Source organism: Saccopteryx bilineata, unplaced genomic scaffold, assembly GCF_036850765.1.
Source record: "Saccopteryx bilineata isolate mSacBil1 unplaced genomic scaffold, mSacBil1_pri_phased_curated manual_scaffold_21, whole genome shotgun sequence".
Lineage (NCBI taxonomy): Eukaryota > Metazoa > Chordata > Mammalia > Chiroptera > Emballonuridae > Saccopteryx > Saccopteryx bilineata.
In genome coordinates, this window is record NW_027095447.1 from 394,293 (window position 1) to 419,926 (window position 25,634).

Here is a 25,634-nt window from a genome sequence, read left to right on the forward strand (position 1 = left end):
CCATGGGGTTATATCTATAATCCCATGCTTAAGCTGGTGACCCCGCAGTCAAGCCAGTGACCTCAAGGTTTTGAACCTTTGTTTAAAATAAATGTATGATATCATTTCATAACAATGGTTTCCAGAAGCTCCCCAACAAATTGCTCCCTAAACTCCTTTGGGGGGATGTGGATCATGTGCTTTGGACAGACCTGGGCTTCAAGAAGATGGGAGGGAGTGTATGGCAGAGGGGACCAGGATAGCCTCCACTCTGAGGGGGGCACATTGTGGCCCCAAACAAAATCTAGGGTTCTTTTGGGTGGGAAGTGGGGGTGAAAGCTATGGGAAGGCCATCGACAGCTGCATCACAGAGAAAAACAGAATCCTGAGAGGAGTGTGGACAATGAACAGTGTGCACAGTGCTCTGCTGCAGAGCTGATCAAGCTGGTCTAGTGGCGGCAATGGGATGTGACAGAAGGAAAACTGGACATTCTCACTTTTGACCTAAGTAGCTGTGGGCTGGTGCTCTTTACTGGGGTGAGATAAGGAAGTTGAGGGAAGATCCTGTTGGTCACAGGATGGAAATTAAGATAGTTGTATTCACCTGACCAGGTGGTGGCACAGTGGATCAGTGGATAGAGAATTGATTGACCTGAGACTCTGAGGACCCAGGTTCAAAACCCCAACGTTACCAACTTCAGCACGGGCTCATCCAGCCTGAGTGCGGGGTTGCTGACTTGAGCCCAAGGTTGCTGGCTTGAGCAAGGAGTCAGCTGGAGCCCCCTGGTCAAGGTACATGTGAGAAAGTAATCAACGAACAACTAAAGTGCCACAACTATGAGTGGATGCTACTCCTCTCTCTCCCTTCCTGTCTGTCTGCCTGCCTCTCTTTGGCAAACAAACAAACAAAAACCAAGAATGTTGTATTTACATGCAAGTGGAGATGTCACATAGGCAGCTGGATGTCTCCAGGGAAGCTCAGAGCTGGGTCACAGCTGGAGAGATGGGTGTGGGAGCTGTGCACACCAGCTGCCCCTCCTACCACCCTGGCCCTGCCCATGACACACCCCTGCCCACCTCCAGGCTTTGCTCTGACTGTGCTGCAGCAGCCCCTGCTCGTGCTGGGCCATGGGAAGCAAAGCAGGCACTGGCAAGAAGAGTGAGGTCAAGGCATTCATTGCCCTGATCCTTCCAGCTGGGTCAGCAAGGTAGACTTAAGCCTCAATGGAAGGTGGACGGTCTCGGCCCCATCATAACCCGCTTACCCTCCCTTTTCTTTCTCCAGGCTCTGGTTACTGCTTCCTTCCTATTTCTGCCAGGAGGGAAGTGTACACAGGTTTGTCAGTTCTCTCCTTCAAACTTTTCTACACCTCACAAAAAGCACCCAATTGGCAGACACCTGCCTGAATCAGAAGTCATCACCACCAAGGGAGGAAGTGAAAGAGACCCTGGGGCACTCCACAGGAGCCAAGCAGGTAAAAGGAGATTGAGGAGTACCCAGCATTCTGGGTGGAGGTGGAAGGGCTGAGAAGAACAGTCTCCAGAGCCATGGGACAAGCATGTATGGACACAGGTCACTCATCTGCTAAGCACTGCCGAGATCCAGAGAGATAAGGCCAACATTCATCCTTCAGCATAGGGGGCAGAGGTGCCTGTTACCTTGACAAAGGCAGTTTCCATAGAGGAGCTTTCATAAGCAGCCTTTGTGGTGTGGGTTAAGGAGACTGGCTCATAGAAGTGTATGCAGCAGGATTGCATAGCCTGCTCAGAGGGGAAGTGCATGCAGCAGGGACACACAGCCTGCTCAGAGGGGAAGTGCATCCAACAGGGATGCACGGCCTGCATAGAGAGGAAGTGCATGCAGCACAAATGCACAGCCTGCTCAGAAAGGAAGTGCATGCAGCAGAGGTGCATACAGCCTGCTCAGAGGGGAAGTGCATGCAGCACGAATGCACAGCCTGCTCAGAAAGGAAGTGCATGCAGCAGAGGTGCATACAGCTTGCTCAGAGGGGAAGTGCATGCAGCAGGGAAGAACAGCCTGATCATTCGGGAAGTGCATGCAGCAGGGAGGCATAGCCTGCTCTAGAGAAAGTGATCCCTGCTGTGTGCTCATGTGCCCTCCTGTGATGTCAGTGTCTCTGGCCTCCACCCCTCCTTCTTTGGTTGGGCTTTCTTGTCTTGCCTTCTGCCCCACTCACTCGGCAAAATGTCCACCTCCAGCCTTTGAGGATCTTTCATGAGGCTCCAGCCACTGAGTGAGTTCACACAATGGGCAGTGTGATGTCAGCTTCAGTCTTTCAGGTGGTGATCATGGGTCCCCAAACTGGTCTGTGTGGGTTTGGCAGTGGCATGGTGAGTGTCCACTGTCTTGGAGTCTTGGACTCTGCTTGGTGGGACTGACCCACCATCACTTGTGAGCTCAGGAGCTTCAACTCCTCTGTGAATGCCTTCCGATCTTATATCCCAGCTCCACTGAGATGTGACTGACACATATCACTGTGTAATTTATGTATATGTTGCAGAATGACTACCTTTACCCTCGCACATGGCCACCTTATGTCCTGTTGTGAGAAGGCTTCAGATATGCTCTTAGTGACTTTCAAGCTTACATCACTTTATTAACTGTGGTCACCAAGTCCAGAACCAGTCATCTGGTAACTGGAGGTTTGTCACCTTTGACCAGCACCTCCCCATGTCCCCACCCACCCCCCAGTCTCCAGCACTAGAACCACACTCGACTCTGCTTCTGTGCGCCCGGCTTTTTAGGATTCCACGTCTGAGAACATACAGAGTCTGTCTTTCTCTGACTTATCTCACTTAGCGAAATGCCCTCAAGTTCCATCCGTGTTGTCACAATGGCAAGAGTCCCTTCTCTCTCTATGGCTGCACTCAGACATCCCATTGTACAGACATAGCACATCTGCTCCCTCCGCTCCTGCGCTGATGTACACTTAGGTTGTTTGCATGTTGTGATGGCTATGAAAAATGCTGCAATGAACACAGGGGTGCGGATACCTCTTTACGATCCTGCTTTTATTTCCTTCAGATAAATAATACCCCAAAATGGGACTGCTGGGTCATGAGGTAGTTTTATTTTTTAATTATTTTTAATGTTTATTTTATTGATTTTAGAGAGAGAGAGGAAAGGAGAAAAAGAGAGACAGAGAAGACAGGAACATTGATCTGTTCCTGCATGTGCCCTGACTGGGGATCAAATTGACAACCTCTGTGCTTCAGCACGATGCTCTAGTCAACTGAGATATCCAGTCAGGGTAGTAGTAGTTCTATTTTTAATTTTCTGAGGAAACTCCACACAGTTTTCCATAATGGCTGCACCAGTCTGGGTCCCCCTAACAGTACACGAGAGTCTCTTTTCTCCATGTCCTCACCAGCACTTGTCTTTTGGTGACGGTTGTTCTAACAGGCGGGAGGCGCTACCTCACTGTGGCTTCCACCTGCATCTCCCTGAGTGACAGAGGTTTTCTGAAATTAGATGATGATGATGGTTACCCAACATTGTGAACGTATTAAAAGCCACTGTGTCATACATTTTAAAATGGTTAAAATGGTAAACCTTATGTTATATGCATTTTACCTCAATAAAAATTTCTGAATAAAAAATGCAAATAATTTTGAAGATATTCACCCCCTTTTATCTCTCCATTAGCATGCCATGCTCCTGGTTGCTGGATAGGTGCTGTGTTACCTGGTGAACGCAGGGGCCAGCCCTGTCCCACCTGCAGCCAAGTGGTCAGATCAGACACAATGTGACCCTCACTGACCTTCCATGGGTTCTCTGGGCTGCTGACTCTCACCAGCACTGCTGGCCCACAGGACCCTCTGAGTGCCACATGCTGTCCCTGTGGCTGGACCCTGAGGGTCACCACTCAGATCTTAGACAGGCCCCTGCTTGTTCAGCACAGTGCCCTGTCTTGGGCTGGGACTGATTCTGTCACCAGAATGGAAGCTGCAGCAGACAGCAAGGCCTATGTTTCCCCCCCGCTACTCAGCCTGATGTGAGGGTGGGTGACGGATGGTGGGCTAAACACACAGCCCCTTCCCACAGGGCTGTGCCCTGACCACCAGTCTGTTCCATATCAGCCCTGGTCCCTGTCCTCACTCCATCCTCTCTGGCTCACCGTGGCGTCTCCCATGTATATTCTCAGTATCCAGAGCAGTCTTCCAAGCACAGTGCTTACCACACCACTCCCTGTGACCATATCCATGAGGCTCGGGAGTGTCTAGAGCAGGCTGGCCACCCCTCTTACCCTGCACGGCTGGGCTGCTGATTCCTGGGTGCCTCCTGGCCTCACTGGGTACTGCCTCCACCTGCAGCTCTTCCCCCTCCACCCTGTTTCTCCATCAGCGGATGTACCAGCCTCTGCACCACTGACATTTGATTTACAAGTAATGTCAGAACAAACCCAGCATTCTCCAAAGGAAGAATACAAAGTTCAGACACTAACAACATGGCATCCAATTTAAAAACGACCAGACATGAAATTCAAAAGTGTGACAATGAAACAAAGCTAGATATGACAAAGATAAAATCAATATATAAAGATTTAATAGAACTATTATAAAAATATTCAAGTATTTAAAGGAAAACATGAACACTATTAGGTAATTGATAGTGAATCTCAAAAGAGAAATTAAAACTACAAAAAAAAAGGATGACACCTAAAATGAAAAATTCCTGTGATGGGCTTACTAGAAGATATTATACCAATGAACAGTCAAGTTTCTCATCAGAAACAAGGAAGTTCAGACAGCAATGGAAGCCTATCTTTAAAGAGTCCCTCCTGGTACTATCTCTGCCCTCTGAGTCACCATTCATGCTTGTTGTTCTGTCCACTTTGCCAGGTCAAGTCACTATCACTATCAACTGTCTCCATGGCCCAGTACCCTCTTAACCTACAACCCCTACCCCCAGAGATGCACTGAGAGGTGAGGAGGTCACTGGGGCCTGGAAGAAAGTCCTGGAAAAGCTAGCTCTACAGCCTCACCATGGGGCACTGTCCACCCTCTGGCCCCTCCTGTGACCCACACTTGTCCGCTTCCCAGCCTGTGCCCACACTAGCGCAGACCTCTCTGATTACCCCACCCCACGGTGCCAGCTGTCTGGCTACTGGTGCAGCCTTCCCAGCCATTGACCCAGAACAATCCAGGGCTCTTGGGAAGACCCCAAGGCTGCTGAACTGACCTTACCTCATCTGTTCCCATTGCTGAGAATGGGGCCTTTGCTTTTGTCCCTGGTCATGGCACCATGTGGCTTGACTTCAGGGAGAACCTTGCTGTCATAGACCCTCTCCTGGCTGTCACCTAGGGGAGGTTAGTCCTCCAGCCTAGATTCCCATGAACCATTACCAGGCTCTGTAACACAAGGCCTCTTGGCCAGCCTTTCAGAACGAGGGGACATCTGCTGACTGGGCGACATGTGCGGCAGCTCCCAGCACCCCAAAACACCACATTCCTTTCTCTCAGTGGCACCTCAGGCCACTCTTGGAACCTGATCCTTGTTCCCACAAGCAAGGGAAACCATGCTTCGTATTGTGTTCATTTATAAATGATTTAAAAACATTATACAAAAGGGAAAATAAACTTGCAACCTGAGATTTTAGACCCATTGAAATAACACTAAAAATTAATGACAAAGAAAGATGCTTTTGAAAAAAGAACAAAAGATGAGAAAATTCATTGTGAGAAAGATGTCTGCTAAAAGAAATATTGTTGCCCTGACCTGTTGGCTCAGTGGTAGAGTGTCAACCCGGTATGTGGAAGTCCTGGGATTGATTTCTGGTCAGAGCACACAGAAGGAGTGACCATCTGCTTCTCTCCCCTCCTCTTCCCCCACTTCTCTTTCTCAATCGCAACCATGGCTCAATTGGTTCAAGTGTGTTGGCCCTGAGTTCTGAAGATGGCTCCTTGGAGCCTCTGACTCAGGCACTAAAAATTTCTCAGTTGTGAGCATGGCCCAAGACAGGGATTGCTGTGTGGATCCTGGTCTGTGGGAGTCTATCTCCCTTTTTCCACTTGAAAAAGAAGAAGGGGAAAAAATATGACAGATAGGATAATACCATCAAGAAAAGTAAATATGTATAAATCTAACAAAATATACTCAGGGTCTATATGTCAAAACAAAACTATAAACCTGACGAACGACTCAAAGGTCTAACTAAATGGCAAGGTATTTCATGTTCATGGACTGTAAGGCTTGCTCTTGTGAAGACATATGTCCTCAATTTGATCTATAGATTCAACACAATACCAATCAGAATTCCAGCAAGCTATTTAGATGTTGACAAACTGGTTCTGGAGTTTACATGGAATGGCAGAGACCTGGAATAGTCAACACAACACTGAAGAAGAACAAAGTCAGACAACTGACACAATCCAACTTCAAGACTTACTATAAAGTGACAGCCATCAGGGCACCATGGAATGTAGAGACACAGACAAATGGAACAGAACTGAGAGCCCAGAAGCATAGTGGTCCCTCATCTATCATGGGGGTTAGATTCCAGAACCCCACATGATAGACAAAAATCTGCAAAGTAGCAACCTTATATTTATTTTATTATTTATATATATTTTAAGGCTTTATAAACACTTTCAAATGCTCTTAAACACTCTTAAATCTACATAATTTTAACAACATATAAAAGTCTACATGGGTACTCACCAGTGAATATACTATAACTTGAATGATAAAGATAATGATTTAAAATTCTTTTAATACATTTTTACTAATATTTTATATTGTTTTTAATTTTTAGGCTAGAAAATGATTATTTTACTGCAAGAATAATTAAAATAATAAATATATAAAAATACTTATAGAACACAAAATCCCACGGGATAGCAAAAAGTCTGTGATACAAAATTAGATATATACAACTTAAGAATCTGATACAGCGAGGCTGTGAAAAGTGAACCATGATATGGCAAGGGACGACTGCAGATTTATACAAATACAGTCCACAATCTCTGACAACAGAGCGAAAGTAACTCAGTAGAGAAAGTCCTGTCAACAAACAACGATGAAACAACTGGACATTCCATATGAAAAAACAAAAAGGCAATCTAGATACAGACCTTATGTACACCTCTCACAAAAATTACTCAAAGTACATAAAACATAACACTGCACAACTTCTAGAAGAAATGTAAGAGAACAGCTAGGTGGCCATGGGTCTGGTGATGTTTGTTATATGAATAAAACCAAATGCATAAGCCATGAAAGAAAAAATAATAATACATTAGACTTAAAAACTTCTGCGCTGCAAAAGACATTGGCAAGAGAATCAAAAATCAAGTCACAGACAAGGAGGAGATGTTTGCAAACTGCATATCGGACAAAGAACTTGCATTCAAAGTTACACAAAGAACTCTTAAATTTCAGCCTGACCTGTGGTGGCACAGTGGATAAAGCATCAACCTGGAATGCAAGGTTGCCAACTCAAAGCCCTGGGCTTGCCTGGTCAAGGTACATATGGGAGTTGATACTTTCTGCTCCTCCCCACTTCTCTCTCTCTCTCTCTCTCTTTTTCTCTAAAAATGAACAAATAAGATCTAAAATAAAATTAAAAAGAATGAATTAAAAAAAAAGAACTCTTAAATTTCCCCAATAACCCAAATAAAAAATGCAAAAGATCTGCATAGATGTCTGACCAAAGGAGACAGACACACGAAAGATGTTCAACATCACTTGTTCTCAGGGATTGCCAATTAAAACAACCATGTGATGACACCACACAGCTGTTATAATACTAGGACTGACTGGACTAGAAGGCTAAAAGGAAAGGCTGACCTTGCCAACTGCAGGTGAGGATGTAGGGCGATGGGAGACTTCGGCCTTTGCTGGCAGGAATGCCAATGGAGGCAGCCACTTTGGAAGGCTGCTTACCAGTCCCTGACAAAGGTGAATGTTGTCTTTTTCTATGACCTAGCATTCTTACCTCTAGGAATCTACCTAAGTGATGTGAAGATATGTCCACACAGAAACCTGCACACAGATGTTTACAGCAGCTTCATTCATAATTGCTGAAATCCACAAGCAACCAAGATGCCTCTCTGTGGGTATGGTAATGAAAAAATGGACTGGTACATCCATCTAATGAAATGGTATTCAGCAATCGAGCTGCAAAAAAAAGGATACAGAGGAAAGGAATCTTACATGCGTATCACTATGTGGAAGAAGTCAAACTGTGTGGTTCGAAATTTCAATTTCCATCCTGGAAAATGCAAAACAGTAGACATAGGAAAACATTTCAGCAGGTCACAGACAGGGGAGGAGCCTAAGGAAACCAAAAGTTGATGTCGTTGTCAGCTCTCCTGGAAAAAGCAGCCTGGGGAAGAAGATAAGTCATCCCTTGTTAAAGTTGACTTTAAAAGTTATTAAAAATCCAATCAGTCTTTTTTGTGGGAATTGAGACGCTGATTCTGAAATTCATTTAAAGGCCTGGGGGAGCCGTCATCCCTGAGACGAAGCCAGAGGCCATGCGCTGCCTGTGGCCATAGTGACCATGAAGCCACAGTGACAGAGATGGTGACACACACTGAGACAGGTCAGTGCAGGCCAGCGGAGGTGGGAAGGCCAGCCAGAGAAACTGAGTGACTACAGTGGAGAAAGTCAATCTTCACCTTACCCCCATTCTGGTCACAAACACTAAGATGGACCATGTACCAAATTAGAAAATCTAAAATGCTGGTTTGATTCCCTGGTCAGAATACACACAGGAGCAGCTCGATGTTCCTCTCATTCTCTCACCCGCCTCTCTCACGAAAAAGAAAAGATGAGTGACGTCACGAAAATGGCCCATGAGCAGCGCATCTGACAGATCTCCCCAAAATTTCAACAAATTCATCAACTAGAGACAGAAAAATCTATTCTTGGAGCATCCGGGAGTTCCACACACACTGAAGGTGAAAGGGCTGCTTTCACTTGGAACTGAGAGTCGGGAGGGAGCTGAGGCTGTGGAGGAAGCTAACTGCAGCACAGACGTTTGTTCAAGCCAAGGAGGGAGTGTGCCTGTGGTGAGTCAACCCACGTGAGCAACTGCCCGCCCCCACTCCAGGAGCAACAGCCCGCATGCCGTGAGAAACCGTGCGCCCCAGCGGCCTGTGCGCCCAGAGCACCCCACTCACCCTCACACCCAGAGCACCCCACTCGCCCAGAGCACCCCATTCACCCGCCTACCCAGAGCACCCCAACCACCAGCGGCAAGCAGGGAGTGCGCCAAAGCGAACTTCCCTGCGCTGGAGCGTCTCTCTGTGGGCGGGGCACCTCACCCAGCCATTCAAGCTAACAATCAAGCTTTGGGGGAGGCGCATGTGGGCAGCTTGCAGTCTGTCCTGGAGCACATCTGTGGATCCAATCACTGAAATTAGCTTAACCCACAGGCTGCTCACCTCCCAACTGACCTACGGGGCTCTCTAATTGACAAGATCTCTCTCAATTCAGCCATCCAAGACAAAAGGTGTGATATTTTTTAGTGTCTCTTGCTAAAGGGGTGGGGGCAACTCTGATTGACAGAGCTTTCATACTCAGGGATATACACTAACAAGAGCGACTTGGCAGATGTTAAGACCTGTACTGCAGGCAGATACTAGGGCATCTTCTTCCCAGGTGAAACAGGCTACAGAGTGCAGAAAGCCTGGGGAGAGTGGTCCCACAGAGTGCTAGGCGTGAACACCCTGGAGGCTCATTGAAAGTCACCTTGAGACCAATTGGCTCCCAGCCCCGCCTGATTACGCTGGCGGCTCTGACTGCCAGAGCCTTACCCAGAGCCCTGCGTTGAGTGGGGTTAAAGTGGGGATTTGCCAGCTCTTTGAGCCTCTTACTCCCCAGGCAGAGGCAGCGGCAGCCTCATAGCTGGATCAAGAGGCTGCTAATTCAGGAAGGGGAGACTAGGAGAGAGGCTCCGGGAAAACAGACTACTCATTGTTGGAGCCTGCAAATGCTAATAAGCCTTGACTACCAACGAGACTGAAGCCAACTATATGACATTGCCGTAGAATCTCATCAACTGCAAATCCCTACCTAAGCATGATACAGGGGCAGAGCCTGGGGTACAGAGTCGCCGACCAGGAGGAGGGAGAAGAAAGAAAAAGGAAGAAGATAACCTCTCAAAATCAAGAAAAATCCACAAACTTTATAACTTGTTTACTATTTCTTTGTTACTTTTATCTTCTTGCCTTTATTATTATTATTATTTCTATTTCCTCCACCTTGGTCCTTTTATTCTCTGCCCATCTTATTCTTCCCTTTTCTTGAACTACACTACCCATAAGTGTTACATTTTATTTCTTTTCCTCTTCCTTACTCTCCATGAGGGTTACACTCCAAAACCATTAACTCTCTCTATCTTTTTTGTTTATTTCTTTTCCTTTTTTTTCTCTTTCTTTTTCTCTTTTGATTATTTCTTCCTTTCTATAAGATTCTTCTTTTCTCCTTTTACATTTCCTCTCATTCAATTCTCAATCATGAACAAATATTTAATTTGGGACTCAAGTTTTTTTGGGGGTTTTTGTGACATTTTGGGTGCTTTTTACTTTGCTTTTTAACTCATTAGCATCCCTCCCAACCCAGGATTTCCATTCTATTTAGTCTTTGCTCCACTTAATACAATATTTTTTCTCCTTTTTTTCTGTTTCCCTCTTATCCCTCTCATTGTATCTCTTAGTCGACCATCACTAACAAGCAAATCATTTTATACTTGACCAAGATTTTTTCCTTCTTTGCATTTTGTAGGTCCCTGCTTCCTTTTTTGCCCCTTGAACACTTCCCCCCAATTCAGGTCCTCCATTATAGGCAGTTTTTGTTCCATTTAGCATAATATAATTCACAGGTCATCACAATATTTTCCTAAGGAGGAGCGGAGAGGAAGGGAAAAGGAGAAAGAAAAAGGGGGGGGGGATAATAAATTATTATTAGAGTTTTTTTCCAAATTTTTTTACTTTTTATTCCATATTAATTCTCATTAGTGCTATCAACAATACCACCCTCAAATGCCATTAAGAAAATGGTAATCGAATATCATGGATACAAAAGATAGAGAAGTAACACAGATAGATGAGGAAAAATCTATGGAGAAAAAATTTAATATATTGGAAACCTTGGAGCTAAATGACAGAGAATTTAAAATAGAAATCCTAAAATACTCAAAGATATACAAGAAAACACAGGGAGCTCAGAAAACAACTCAATGAACACAAAAAATATATTACCAAGGAAATTGAAACTATAAAAACAAATTAAACAGAGATGAAAAACTCAATTCACGAGCTGAAAAATGAGGTAACAAGCTTAGCTAATAGAACAGGCCAGATATAAGGTAGGATTAGTGAAATATAAGACAAGCAAATTAACGCACAGCAGAGAGAAGAGGAAAGAGACTCAAAAAAAAAGAAAAGAAAAGAAAAAGAAAGCCCTATGGGAACTGTCTGACTCCATAAAAAGAATAACATAAGAATAATAGGTATATCAAATGGAGAAGAGAGAGAAAAAGAAATGGAGAATATACTCAAACAAATAATAGATGAGAACTTCCCAAGCCTGTGGAAAGAACTAAAGCCTCAAAATCAAGAAGCAAACAGAACACCAAGTTTTCTTAACCCCAACAAACCTACTTCAAGGCACATCATAATGAAGATGGCACAAACCAACAACAAAGAAAAAATTCTCAAGGCAGCCAGGGAAAAAAAGAATACAACATATAAAGGAAGGACTATTAGATTATCATCAGATTTCTCAGCAGAAACTCTACAAGCTAGAAGAGAGTGGACCCCAATATTTAAAGCCCTGAAAGAGAGGAATTTTCAGACAAGCTATCCTTCAAATATGAAGGAGAAATAAGAACATTCACAAATACATAAAAGATGCGGGAATTGATCATCAGAGAGCCCCCACTCCAGGAAATACTAAAAGGGGTTTTCCAACCAGATTCAAAGAACAAAACAAAACAAAACCACAAGTAACAGGTACACCAAGAACACAATAAAACCAAATTTAAACTATGACAACAAAAACAAAAAAAAGGGGGGGAGAGGATGGAGATTAACAGTACCAAAGGACGATGAAGTGCAGAAACACTCATAAGATAGGATACTACAATGAATATGGTAGGTACCCTTTTCAATACTTAATGGTAACCACACTTGAAAAATCCACCACAGAAGCACATGAGATAAAAAAGGTAGCAACAGAAGAAAGAAGTATGAAATACAAACAAACAAAAACAAATGATAGAAAAACAAAGAGAAGAATCAACCAAGATACAAAACTAACAGAGAGCAATTTATAAAATGGCAATACGAAACCCACGAGTGTCAATAATTACACTAAGTGTAAATGGATTAAACTTACCAATAAAAAGACACAGCAGAATGGATTAAAAAAGAAAATCCAACTGTATGCTGCCTACAAGAAACACATCTAAGCAACAAGGATAAAAACAAATTCAAAATAAAAGGCTGGAAAACAAGACTCTAAGCAAATAACATCCAAAAAAAGCAGGTGTAACAATACTCATATCTAATAATGCTGACAACAAGACAGAAAAAGTACTCAGAGACAAAAATGGTCATTTCATAATGAATAAGGGGACACTGAATCAAGAAGACATAACAATCCTTAATATATGTGCACCAAACCAAGGAGCACCAAAATATATAAGACAGCTACTACTGACCTAAAAACAAACACTGACAAAAATAAAATCATACTTGGAGACCTCAATACACCGCTGATGGCTCTAGATCGATCATCCAAACAGAGAATCAATAAAGATATATTGGCCTTGAACGAAACACTAGAGCACCTGGATATGATAGACATCTATAGGACGCTTCATCCCAAAGTGACAGTGTATACATTTTTCTTTAGTGTACATGGAACATTCTCAAGAATTGACCATATGTTGGGCCACAAAGATAACATCAGCAAATTCAGAAAAATTGAAATTGTACCAAGCATATATTCTGATCATAAAGCCTTGAAACTAGAATTCAACCGCAAAAAAGAGGGAAAAAACCCCAACAAAAATGTGGAAACTAAGCAACATACTTTTTTTTTTTTGTATTTTTCTGAAGCTGGAAACGGGGAGAGACAGTCAGACAGATTCCCACATGCGCCCGACCGGGATCCACCCGGCACGCCCACCAGGGGGCTATGCTCTGCCCCTCCGGGAGGTCGCTCTGTTGTGACCAGAGCCACTCTAGCGCCTGGGGCAGAGGCCAAGTAGCCATCCCCAGTGCCTGGGCCATCTTTGCTCCAATGGAGCCTCGGCTGCAGGAGGGGAAGAGAGAGACAGAGAGGAAGGAGAGGGGGAGGGGTGGAGAAGCAAATGGGCGCTCCTCCTGTGTGCCCAGGCTGGGAATCGAACACGGGACTTCTGCATGCCAGGCTGACGCTCTACCACTGAGCCAAACGGCCAGGGCTACAACATACTTTTAAAAAATGAATAGGCCAAAGAAGAAATAAGCGCAGAGATCAAAAGATATTTACAGAAAAATGAAAATGACAGTATGAAATGTAATTGTCTCTAGCTTTCAAGGCCTAATTGTCAAATGACTCTCACGAATGTGAACCTGGTGATCATTACATAAAAATCAAGACAATACTCCACACAAAGCAAAAATAAAACATGTGTAGGGTTTTCTTTTAGTTTGGTCTAAAAATTTCAGTATCTATTTTATATAAAAATTTCATCAGACATAAAATTCTGAATGCATTCTAATATTTCTTATTCTAAAAAGTAAAAAAACCAAACCCCGTAAACTCAGGTTATATAAAATACAGTATTAGTTTAAATGACTTGAATTTTGGTTACAATATTGGCAATAACTTTAAGAGATAGAACTTACAAACTCTCTCTCTCTTTGATGTTTTTCATCAACTTCCTTTACAAACTGTGTTGTTTCCTGAAGCTTGGCATCCACAAGCTGTTGGTGCAGTTCTTTGTGTTTGAACAATTTATCAATATGCTATAGAAAAAACAAAAGTTCTTCAATCTAAGGTACACATTGGAGAAGAGAAATAACACACTGCAATTACTTCTTCTGTATTCTTTTTGTTAATATAATCATAGTAACAACATTGACTCTTTCTGTCTCTATACTACTGGAAACATCACTTTACAACCATCCTGCACCTGCAAGTATGATCCCCCTATGACTATACCTGGATGGTTAGAGATGGGACTTCCAGTATCCACTCTACATTAAATATTAGGCCCAAACTACCAAGAAAATGATGGTGATCAAACAATGAGATCAAATTATTACACTCATTCATCGTACACATAAATTCCTGAGTTTTTTCCTCATTAAAATTTCAAAACTTTTTTACATGTGGATATTAACATAATATAATTCATGATATAATCCTTAGTGTCAAATCCTGCCTCAGTGGATGGCTTTAGACAAATTCCGCCCCCTTATGAATATTAGTTTCCTTATATATAAAGGTTTAACCACCTCTACTTTACAGAGTTATTATAAAACCAATGCAACTGATTAAAGTGCTTAATGACTAACATGTATCACATACACCTGTTGGTAAGAGAAGAGGCCATTATTATTCCCAGATTAAATTGCTAAGTAGTATTTATGTACACTAAAGTAATCAGGATATCCTTCTCAAATGGAGAAATAGAAACTCTTCTTACTTACAATATCCCATGTGACAGGAAAAAATATTTCATAACAGGTATCTTATGATTTGAGAAATACTCTAGATCTTTAATTGAAAATAGTTAATGAGATTATTAAACTATTATTAAATTAGATATTGACCAAAAAGCAAGAAAATGCTTTAACAGCAGAAATACACAGGATTCACAAATTATATTATACATCATGAAAATATACTTTCACAAATTCACTATGTAAATAATAAAGTAGACAGTCATTCTTAAAAATAGTTAAAGACTAACAAAATAAGAAGTTTATTAAAAGAAGTTTATTTTAATAAACTTCTAAATAAATTTCTAATTAAAATTAGAAATTTTAATTTCTAATAAAAAATTCACTTTATAGGCTTAAGACAAGTTTACTTAAAAATATATTGCGGCCCTGGCCGGTTGGCTCAGCGGTAGAGCGTCGGCCTGGCGTGCGGGGGACCCGGGTTGGATTCCCGGCCAGGGCACATAGGAGAAGCACCCATTTGCTTCTCCACCACCCGCTCCTTCTTCTCTGTCTCTCTCTTTCCCTCCCGCAGCCAAGGCTCCATTGGAGCAAGGATGGCCCGGGCGCTGGGTCAAGGATGGCTCCTTGGCCTCTGCCGCAGGCACTGGAGTGGCTCTGGTCATGGCAGAGCGACGCCCCGGAGGGGCAGAGCTTCGCCCGTGGTGGGCGTGCCGGGTGGATCCCGGTCGGGTGCATGCGGGAGTCTGTCTGACTGTCTCTCCCCGTTTCCAGCTTCAGAAAAATACCAAAAAAAAAAAAAAAAAAAAAAAATATATATATATATATATATATATATTGCAAGGAAGGAAAGTAACCTATTTTAATTGGTTACAATCTTTTTTAACTATTAATTTTAATCTGTTCACATAAGGAGTTCAATATACATAAATAAAAGAATTACAATCTTAAAGTATAATAAAAGCTGGGCAAGCAGGCATTCTCTGAAGAACCCAAACCCTTTTACACTATCTAGGTGACATCTGAAAGTAGGGAAACTAAAATGAGTAATTTATCACCAATTTGCTTGTAATCTACCTATTACCTAACTTCAAGACTAGCTGGTAGCCTGACCAGGTGAAGGCTTAGTGGACAGAGCATCAGACTAGGACATGAGGACCCAGGTTTGAAACCCAGAGGTTGCCGACTTAAGCATGGGCTTACTAGCTTGAGCGCAGGCTCACCAATTTGAGCACGGGTCGCTGGCTGGAGCATGAGATCATAGACATGACGACCCCACGGTCACTGGCTTGACCCCAAAAGTCACTGGCTTGAAGCCCAAGGTCAATGGCTAGAGCCAAAGGTCACTGGCTGGACCAAAAGGTCACTTGGCTCTGCTATAGCCCCCTGGGCAATGCAAATATTAGAAAGCAATCAATGAAAAACTAAGGAACTGCAACAAATAATTGATGTTTCTCATCTCCCTTCCATCCTATCTGTCCTTATCTGTCCCTCTCTGTCTCTCTCACTGTCTCTGTCAAAAAGAGACTACCTTGTAAAATAAACACAATGATTGGGTTCTGCAGCCATAGATCATTCCTACAAACATTCTACTTCATTGAGTGTGTGGCCACAAAAAAAGAGTGGATGATGGGTTAAAAGACAGTTCATATTTCCTTTCATATAATATAGTAGATGGAATGAGGATGCAACGATTCTTCAACATTGTACAGATTACCAAAGAATCCGAATATAAAGTAATGGGGGACCCAATATTGATTTATTAGGTTGGATATGGGAAAAGTGATCTGTGTGCTAAAATCACAACCTTCCAGTATCACACAGCAAACAAGTAGTACTTAAATTAACATATCTTCTAGAATTACCTCAGATATTCAAAGTGAGTATCTCCTGGACTGTAGATTGATGGTTCCTACTATGCATATACAAAGTTATAAAATTCTGTCCTGAGACAGTAATTTTAAATTAGCAATGAATGGTGAAAGATTTTGGTAATGAGATGCTGTCTAAGTAAACAAAATACTTTTACCTCCTCCCTGAGTGCATACTGTTCGATAAGCTTCTTCAGCTTCTCTCCCAGTTCAATGTTTTCTTGATGGAGTTTGGCATTGTGTATGTCATGCTGTTCCAGCTGCGCCTGGATTTCATTCAAAGTAAACTGAAAATGTGAAGTTGCTTTTTTACGATTTTCTTCTTCTTCTCTTGCTTGCTGCGTATTTTCTTCCTTATGATCCAAAATAATTTCTGTTAATCGTATTAAACTCATAGATAAAATGGTCAAAGAAAAGATGCTGCTACTATGTGGGTTCATCTAATGGTACCCAAAGTGTTGTTTCTGAGCTACAATTCCTTCTTCTGATCTATGACCAGAAAGCTCTTATTTAAAAGCAGGAAGATTTTTCTAAGTAAATTATCAGAGAGATACAAACAAAGTGTTCTGGTATAAAATAAGTGTATTCTGGCCATATAGATAGTAACTGCACTAAAGTAAAAGTAGCAGCTTCTCCACACAGCCAGTTTCTGCCGTATTATTTTCCCAAATGCCCCTCCTCTGTGTTTAGGCAGGCCATCATACTTATTAAAACAGCCTGAAGAGATATATCACATCTAGAAGCTTTTTTTGTGTCACACCTCGTTATAGAGCATAGAACAAATGAAATCTTCATTTGTGACACCTTACTTTCAACTCTACCTAGGATACAACCATCAAAAATACCTTTATCCTAACAATTACTAATCCAGTCAAAATGTTGACTTGGTATGTGAAAAAAACAACAATCTACTTTTTTTTCTTTTATTCAGCAAGAGGAGGGGAAGCAGAGAGACAGACTCCCCATGCGCCTCAACTAGAATCTACCCGGCAAGCCCACTAAGGGGTGATACTCTGCTCATCTGAGGTATTGCTCTGTTGCTCAGCAATAGAGCTCCTTTTAGCACCTGAGGGAGAGGCCATAGAGCCATCCTCATCCCCTGCGGCCAACTTGCTCCAAACAATCCATGGGTGCAGAAGTGTGGGAGAAAGGGAGGGGGAAGAGGAGAGGGAGAGGGGTGGGGAACCAGATGGGTGCTTCTCCTGTGTTCCTGACCAGGAATTGAACTTTGTACATCCACACGCCAACTGGCCAGGGCCAACCATCTACTTTTATTATACAAAAATGCAAGGTTTCATAAGCAAGGGGGGAAAAAAACCTTATACCAGATGAGGACTCATTTCATGAACTGTCCTATTATCTGGGTCCTCAGGAATTTGTTGTGACAGCATAATCTGAGATCTTGCTTACTTGAAATCATACTATAACTGTACCTTCTTAGCTATTGCTAAAATCAGACACATTTCCATTATACAGATTCTAGTATCTCTGCTCTTGTTCCTTCTTTTCTCATTGATGAAATTTTGATACCTGCTGCCTCTTTCTTTATAATTAAGCAAGGTATGAGTCTAAAGTATTTAGCAAATGAATAACTGAAGATGGCCTGAGAGTAGTTAAACAAATTAGCTCTTTAGCATCCACAGTACAGATCTACATCCTACTTTTCCTTCTCATTTTCGTTGTGACTCAAGTCTATTGCTACTAATTCCTTCTTATTTTTTTTCTTCTTTTTCAAGTAAGAGGAGGAGAAAACAGAGACAGTCTCCCATAAGTGAGCTATTTGTAGCACCTGAGGTTGAGGCTCCACAATGTCATCCTCAGCTCCCAGGACTGATGCAACTGAACCAATTCAGACATGGCTGCAGGAAAGAGAGTGAGAGAGAGAGGGGAGGAGGAAAAAGAGGGTCAGGGAATCAGAAGGTTGCTTCTCCTGTATGTCTTGAACCCGGGGTACATGGAGAGTCTTTCTCTCTGCCTCTAGTTCTCTCACTGAATAAAAGAAAAAAGTCCTGTGTGTTCTGTATGTCTTCCCTGTCACATGCCAGGCGAACGCTCTAACACTGAGACAATTGGCCCAGGGCTAATTTATTCTTTTCATACTTCCAGTTATGTATTTCATTGCTAACAGGGAAAGCAACTACAGGGTTATCAGAATATTTGGCAAGCTTAAACCGCTAAGCTGAAGGAGTATGGACATAACATTCCTAAGCAGAACAGTAGAGTCCTTCTAATCAAATGAGATACCTTCAGAAACTCTTCCTTGAACCCAAAACCAAAAGCTGGATAAAAAAGAGTCTTCAGGCCAGTGGGCTCAATGGGTAGAGCACTGGCCTGGCATGTGGATATCTGGGTTCAATCCCCAATCAGGACACACATGAGAAATGATCATCTGCTTCTCTTCCCCAACCTTTCCCCTTCTCTTCTCTACTCCTCTCAGTGGCTCAACTGGTTCGAACATTGGCCCTGGGCACTGAGGATAGCTTGGCTGGTCCAAGCATGGGTCTCAGGTGCAGAAGGTAGCTCAGTTGATTCGAGCATCAGCCCCAGATGAGGATTGCTGAGTGGATCCTGGTCGGGGCAAGTGAGGGAGTCTGTCTACCTGCCTTCCTATCAGTAAAAGAAAAAAAAAAGTCTTCAATTTACAATGATGCCACTACATAGTTATACAGTGCAAGCCCAAGCAAAATAGAAAGCAAGGTCATATTATCTTTGAGGATCCCACAAAGTCATCAAAGTGTGTCCCTGACCAGGAACCGAATCTACCAGAGTAAGTATACCTAGATCAACTGCCAGCTATTACTGTATTTAAGTCCCACAACAGCAACAGAAGCAAAAATTTACTTCAAAAATATATTTAGTGATCACAAAATTAGCCAAAGTATCCTCTAAAAAACAGAAAAATGAAACAACTAACCTTTAATGTTTTGTTGTAACGCTGAAGTTCTCTACAAAGAGATTCTAATTTGCTTCTTGCCAAGACTGCCTTGCTATGTTCACCCTGCAAGTGAACTTTCTCTTTCATGATCTGGGCTTGTTTCTTCTGCAGAATCTTCATTTGCTTCTGAACATTCCAGCTCTCCTCCAGCTAAAATAACAACCACACATTTACTGTATTTCCCCATGTATAACATGATCCCATGTATAAGACACAACTTAATTTTGGGGCCCAGAATTTGAAAAAAAATGTATTATACTGTTTTTGAATTTAAGTTTTATTCATCATAAAATTCATACAACTCCTTATCACAAAACTCCCATCCAATAGATTATTCTCATCTGTGTCTAATGACAAATCACTGTCTTTCTTCAACAATGAGTGCAAAAACAAGTGCTAAAAAATGGGAAATGCAAGTAAAAACATCTACAAGCACTATATAACACACACCCAGTTTTTAGACCCCAAGTTTTTTGGAAAAGGTGTGTCTTATACATGGATAAATATGGATAAAAATGTGTGTAACATTTATAAAGTACAGTAAAAACCTTTGAGTTACTAGTGAAAGAATTATTAATAGTCATGGAACCTTTTTGTACTACTTTCTTAATTCAGTTGTGAAAGTATAATAATTTAGTGCATGAAGAAAACCACTCACAATGTCTATCTATGTTCTAAGTTAAAACAAAAATAAATTCTTTAAGAGAACCTACAAAATCTAGTTTTACTTTTCTACAAGAACATACAGAAACTACTTTATTGAAACAAATAAGCAGCAGTCAGGAGTTTCTGAGAGGAAGTTAGAGCAAATATAAAATAATAGTCTTGCTGACACTCCAATAAAGCTTTCACAAAGGTTAATGTTGACAAATCAAAACATTTCAAGAGCAAGAGTAAGATATTCAAGAAACCTCTCTAGGGACAATCAATTATACTTATTAAAAACACCTCCACTGAAATAGATCTATGTATCAAAGGGGTCAAAATATTGTAATATGAAAAAAAGAAATCTAGGTCTTTGGTGATAAGCACACAATACAATATACAGATATTGAATAATAATGTACACTGAAGTTTATGTAATTATATTAACTGATTACCTCAAATTTTGCTAAATAATAAAAATTTTGCTTTTTTATCATATTATATCTAACAATCTTAAATTGGGTAAAGGCTCTACACACATTTTCTGTAACTATTCCTTTCTTTACCACTGCAAACATTCTTAAATTCCAGAATATGAGTCAAAATGCTATCATTTAACTGCCTATTTAAACTGTACTCATTACTGGTAACAGCACTAACAAATTACTGTTGTTGCATCTGAAAAGTGACTGTCCTAGTGCACTAAAGGTGATATGCTACACTTAACTAGGTATTAGATAATGAGCTAAGAAATAATAATATAAAAGTGAATGAGAGACACCCAGAAGATGAGTACAGAACTAATTTATAGATTTGACTTAAAGACACTGACGTTCTGATGACTTCTCATTCCTCTGAGAAATAAAATGCATAGTCATCAGCTTGGAAGAAAAGAGGATAAAATGAAGGTGAGGGTTTAGAGCAGGGGTCGGGAACCTATGGCTCACAAGCCAGATGTGGCTCTTTTGATGGCTGCATCTGGCTTGCAGACAAATCTTTAATAAAAAAAAAATGTTAAAAATATAGAACATTCTTATGTATTTCAATCCATTCATTTCCTACCACTCATGTTCATGGTTGCGGGTGGCTGGAGCCAATCACAGCTATCCTCCGGGACAGCACCAAATTTTTATTGGATAATGTGTAACGTACATGGCTCATTGTATGGCTCTCACGGAATTACATTTTCATATATGTGGCGTTCATGGCTCTCTCAGCCAAAATGGTTCCCAACCCCTGGTTTATCATCAATGAAAAAGGTAACTAATACTGTTGGGCTCTTACCCTAGTGTAGTGACTAAGGAGAAGGAAGTATAATATAATGACCACAGCTATGCAGACTTAGATCCTCTTTCAACAGCCTGATTTTATTTTCAGATACACAGAACTAGGATTTCTTCAGGCAAGTGGAATGAACACATAAAAGGAAAATCAGTATTTTCAAAGACAATGATTATTATAGTATATAAAACCTAAAGGGAAAAACACAGACAGAAAGTGAAAAGTACATAGATGGGTCAACGTGGCCAGAGAGAATGAATGCAGTGGACACTGTTCAAAAATTGTGCTGGACTGATAAGTTGTTAAAGAGTTTGAATGAGGTGGCTATACTGGAGATTTTGGAGGTCTTATTGTACCTGAGTTGACTGCAGCAGAAGATAGACAGAGAGATACAGTCAAGGAGTAAGAATCAAGGAATAAGAGGTTAAAGTGACAACACTGATGAAAACAGAGCAGACGGAGCAAGAAATCTGTCTCCACACCTGGACAATAACTGCACTTGCAAAAACTGTTTGCTATAATTATTTTGGAACTCTGAAGACTTTCAAGGCTTGCATCTTCCAGAAAAACGCTTGGCCAGTAAATAATGGTAAATGTTGATACATTTTAAGCCAACAGTGTTGTAGCAGCTACTCATTTTTAGACACTACAGTTTTATGGCAGGTGATCATACTAAAATTCCTGAAGTAGCTTATAAGAGTCAGGGTAAGCAATAAGGACTCAGTTCTATGAATATCAAGGAATCTGTGTTCTGAATGCTAATTGATGAATCTGATCTAGAAGGTGCAGACACAGAAATGGGCCACCATTGTTGATGCCTTCATGTGAAGAGGCATACAGGGGATTTACGGACACTAAACTTAAGTTTATTATTATTTTCCCACTTTACTTATCTCCTTTTCCCCCTTTTGGGATTAAGATATTCATGCACTGAGACATTAAAAAACAACAACATACATGACAAAATTTAAAGTTTGTATGTAAACTACAGGAAAAAAAAAAACCTGAGAAGACTTTAAGTTTACATCTCAGGCTCATCTCCAACACAGACACATTCCACAAAAATAGACCAAGACAAAAAAACAAGCCTTGTTCAAAGAAGAGAATTTAATATTCAGAATCACATACAGAATTAAAATGACCCATTATGAATTAACAAAAAAATCATAAGGCATACAAAGAAACAAAATTGTGACTCTGGGTAGGATTACTAGATTGCTGCAGAGTAGGTGAATGCTGTGAGTGTGTGTGTGTATTCCGTATTTCCCCATGTATAAGTTGTCCCCATGTATAAACCTTAATTTTGGGGCCCGAAATCTGAAAAGAAATGTATTACGAAAAGGTTTTGAACTCAAGTTTTATTTATCATAGAATTCATACCTCCTCATCACTGTCAAATGCAAGAAAAAAATCTACAATTGCTGTATTAGACGCACCTAATTTTTAGATCCCCAGTTGTTGTGTTTTTTTCACTTTTCCGAAGCTGGAAATGGGGAGGCAGTCGACCGGAATCCACCCAGCATGCCCACCAGGGTGCGATGCTCTGCCCCTGTGGGGCGTCGCTCTGTTGCATCCAGAGCCAATCTAGCACCTGAAGCAGAGGCCACAGAGCCATCGCCAGCGCCCGGGCCACCTTTGCTCCAATGAAGCCTCGGCTGCAGGAGGGGAAGAGAGACAGAGAGGAAGGAGAGGGGGAGGGGTGGAGAAGCCGATGGGCACTTCTCCTGTGTGCCTGGCCGGGAATCGAACCCGGGACTCCTGCACGCCAGGCCAGCGCTCTACCGCTGAGCCAACAGGCCAGGGCCTAGACCCCCAATTTTTTGAAAAATAGAGTGCCTTATACATGGGTAATATTGTGTTCTTTGTGTGTGTGTGTGTGTGTGTGTTTATGTGTTTTATTTATTTATTTTAATTAATTTATTTATTTATTTTTGAAAGAGAGGCAGGAAGAGAGAGAGAGAAAGAGAGACAGAAACATCAAGCTGCTCCTGTATGCACTCTGATCGGGGACTGAACCATCAACCTCCACGCCAGGACTATTCTCTGGCTAACCGAGCTATCCAGCCAGGGTTTTATTAACTGGAGGAGGAAGGAAACATTTATTTGTTGTTCCACTCAGTTGTGCATTCATTGGTTGCTTCCTGTGTGTGTTCTGACCAGGGATCACACCCACAACCTTATTATTTCAGGACGATGCTCTTAACTGATTGAGCTAACCGGCCAGGGCCAAAGCAGTATCTTTTATGGTGTCCTTTTCCTGGGGTGGTTTTAGGCAGAGACTCAGACAGTGATTAAACTGTGTGGCTTTGGAAAGCAAGCCAGCCTCTTCCACCTCTAGCAGAATGCCATCTCTGGAGATACTTTTGTATGGGAACCAAACAGGTGAGAGCAGGAGTGTTTAGAGGCTTTGTTGGGGTACAACTCCTATATCAGTGGGGAGTACAGTCCCTGCTACCCCAAAAAGGGGAGAAGATGCCACCTGCATGCATAGCCAGAACTTTGTGCACCTGTCACCTCAGGGAATCTCTGAGCCAGGAACTAGATGGGTGAAAGCTGTGGAGTGTGAAGTCATCTTGTGGATGCAACTCCTCCTGTCTTACTGCAAGAACAGTCTCTGCTGTGTTTGAAAAGAGGAAAAGGAACCAGCTTCCCTTTTATAAGTTCACATGCATCACTAGCCAAAGGGGGAACATTGGCAGAACATTGATAAGAGAGTGTGACACACTGGGAGAGCAGTGTTATGAAGAGAATCGGGATTTTAAGGCCCAGCCTTACACACAGTGAATGCATGAGAGCAAAAAGCTGTGCCAGGCAGGGCTTTCCATGCCTGTCACCACAGGAATGCTTTGAACCTGGAGCTACAGAAGTAGGAGCTGTGAAGTGTAGAGGTATTGCTAGAGGAGTTCCTGCAAGCACAGTCCCTGTGACTGCAGAAAGGGTAAGAGGTCTCAGCTCTCCTTTGACAGGCAGGTGAATATCACCCCCAAAGGAGAAAAGTTTAGGGGACATTAAAAAAAGAGTGGAGCACAGTAGAAAAAAAGTTTTGTGCAGAGTTAGGACGTTAGAATACAGTCTTCACACAGTGATATCAAAAAGTGCTGAAAGTGTGGTGGAATGCGCAGAGCCAGGACTACTATAGGATCTGGCTCTGCCCATAGACTTCTGGGAGATCAAAGTGTGTGTGTGCAGAAAGACAGTCCATCGAAGCCTGTTGTCCTGGGTATGCTTTGGTCTTGGAGACAAACAGGCAAATGCAGAATGTGAAAACCTCATAGTTGGGATGGTACGTAACAAATGTGCCCCTGAGAGCTCAGCCCAAGCTACCATGGGAAGACAAAGTAGTGCCCCACTCACTTCTACAGGACTGTAGGCATTACCCCCAACAGGAAGCTATTTGCATTAGCTCTGATGTCTCAGATATTCTGCCCTAAAGGGCTCATTCATTCGAAGTGTAAATTTCTTGGAGAATATTTTCCAGACTTGACTAATGTGTAACAAACTCCTGTGGGCTGAGCAACAAATAGCCCCAGCGGAAGACTCCCTCAATCTTCCCTATTGAAACCAGTGGCCCTTCTGAGGAAAGAATTTCTGCAGAGAGGACAACTGGTCCCATCCAACCTGAACTTGCTGAACATGCTGCTCATAAAATAGAATTGGAGTACCCACCAGTGGCTGAGGGATTAGGCTTTGCAGTAGGGGCCACCTTCAACATACTGAACTCCTGACCAAAAGACTCCCAAAGTAGGGTGTCCCACTAATTTTGTCATCCTGACCTCAGTTGCCCTACTAACCCACTACGTTTGCAACCTGTGGAGAAGTTGATGGGGTGAAATCAGTTATGAGCCCACACTAGTCTTTCTGCAGAAGGTTCTACAGCAAGACCAGGCAGCTTCAGGAGGAGGTGGAGCAGCTGAAAAGAGGAGGCTCTAAGCAGAAAGAAGTTGATCCTTAGATACACATGTTAGTGTCTCCCACACACACGCAGGCACAGAAAACGCAGACACAATGAACAGAGTAGTGGTTCCAAACGAGCAGCCCCAGTGGGTTACAAACTATGTCTGACATCAACCCATACCAAACCCTGCCCAAGAGGACCCAGAACAAACACAACCACTAACGGGTAGCAGATGCACAAGTGCTAGAACCAAGTAGCAACTCAAGAGGCACACCCAAAGGAGGAGTCCATCAAGCCCCAGACCCTCCTGAGAATAACTACGCCACATAGGAGAGACACTGCACAGTGTCTAATACACATAATCAAGGTCATCCTTAGAGCT

General features: G+C 42.2%; 1 protein-coding gene across 1 annotated transcript in view; it reads right to left on the reverse strand.

The window, feature by feature from the left end:
- The window catches only part of LOC136318244 (gamma-taxilin-like), an 84,870-nt gene that overhangs the window by 10,272 nt on the left and 48,964 nt on the right, over positions 1-25,634 (reverse strand). The window contains 3 exon segments of the mRNA XM_066250629.1: positions 13,846-13,965; positions 16,655-16,849; positions 19,411-19,581. Coding sequence (XP_066106726.1) covers positions 13,846-13,965; positions 16,655-16,849; positions 19,411-19,581 — 486 coding nt within the window.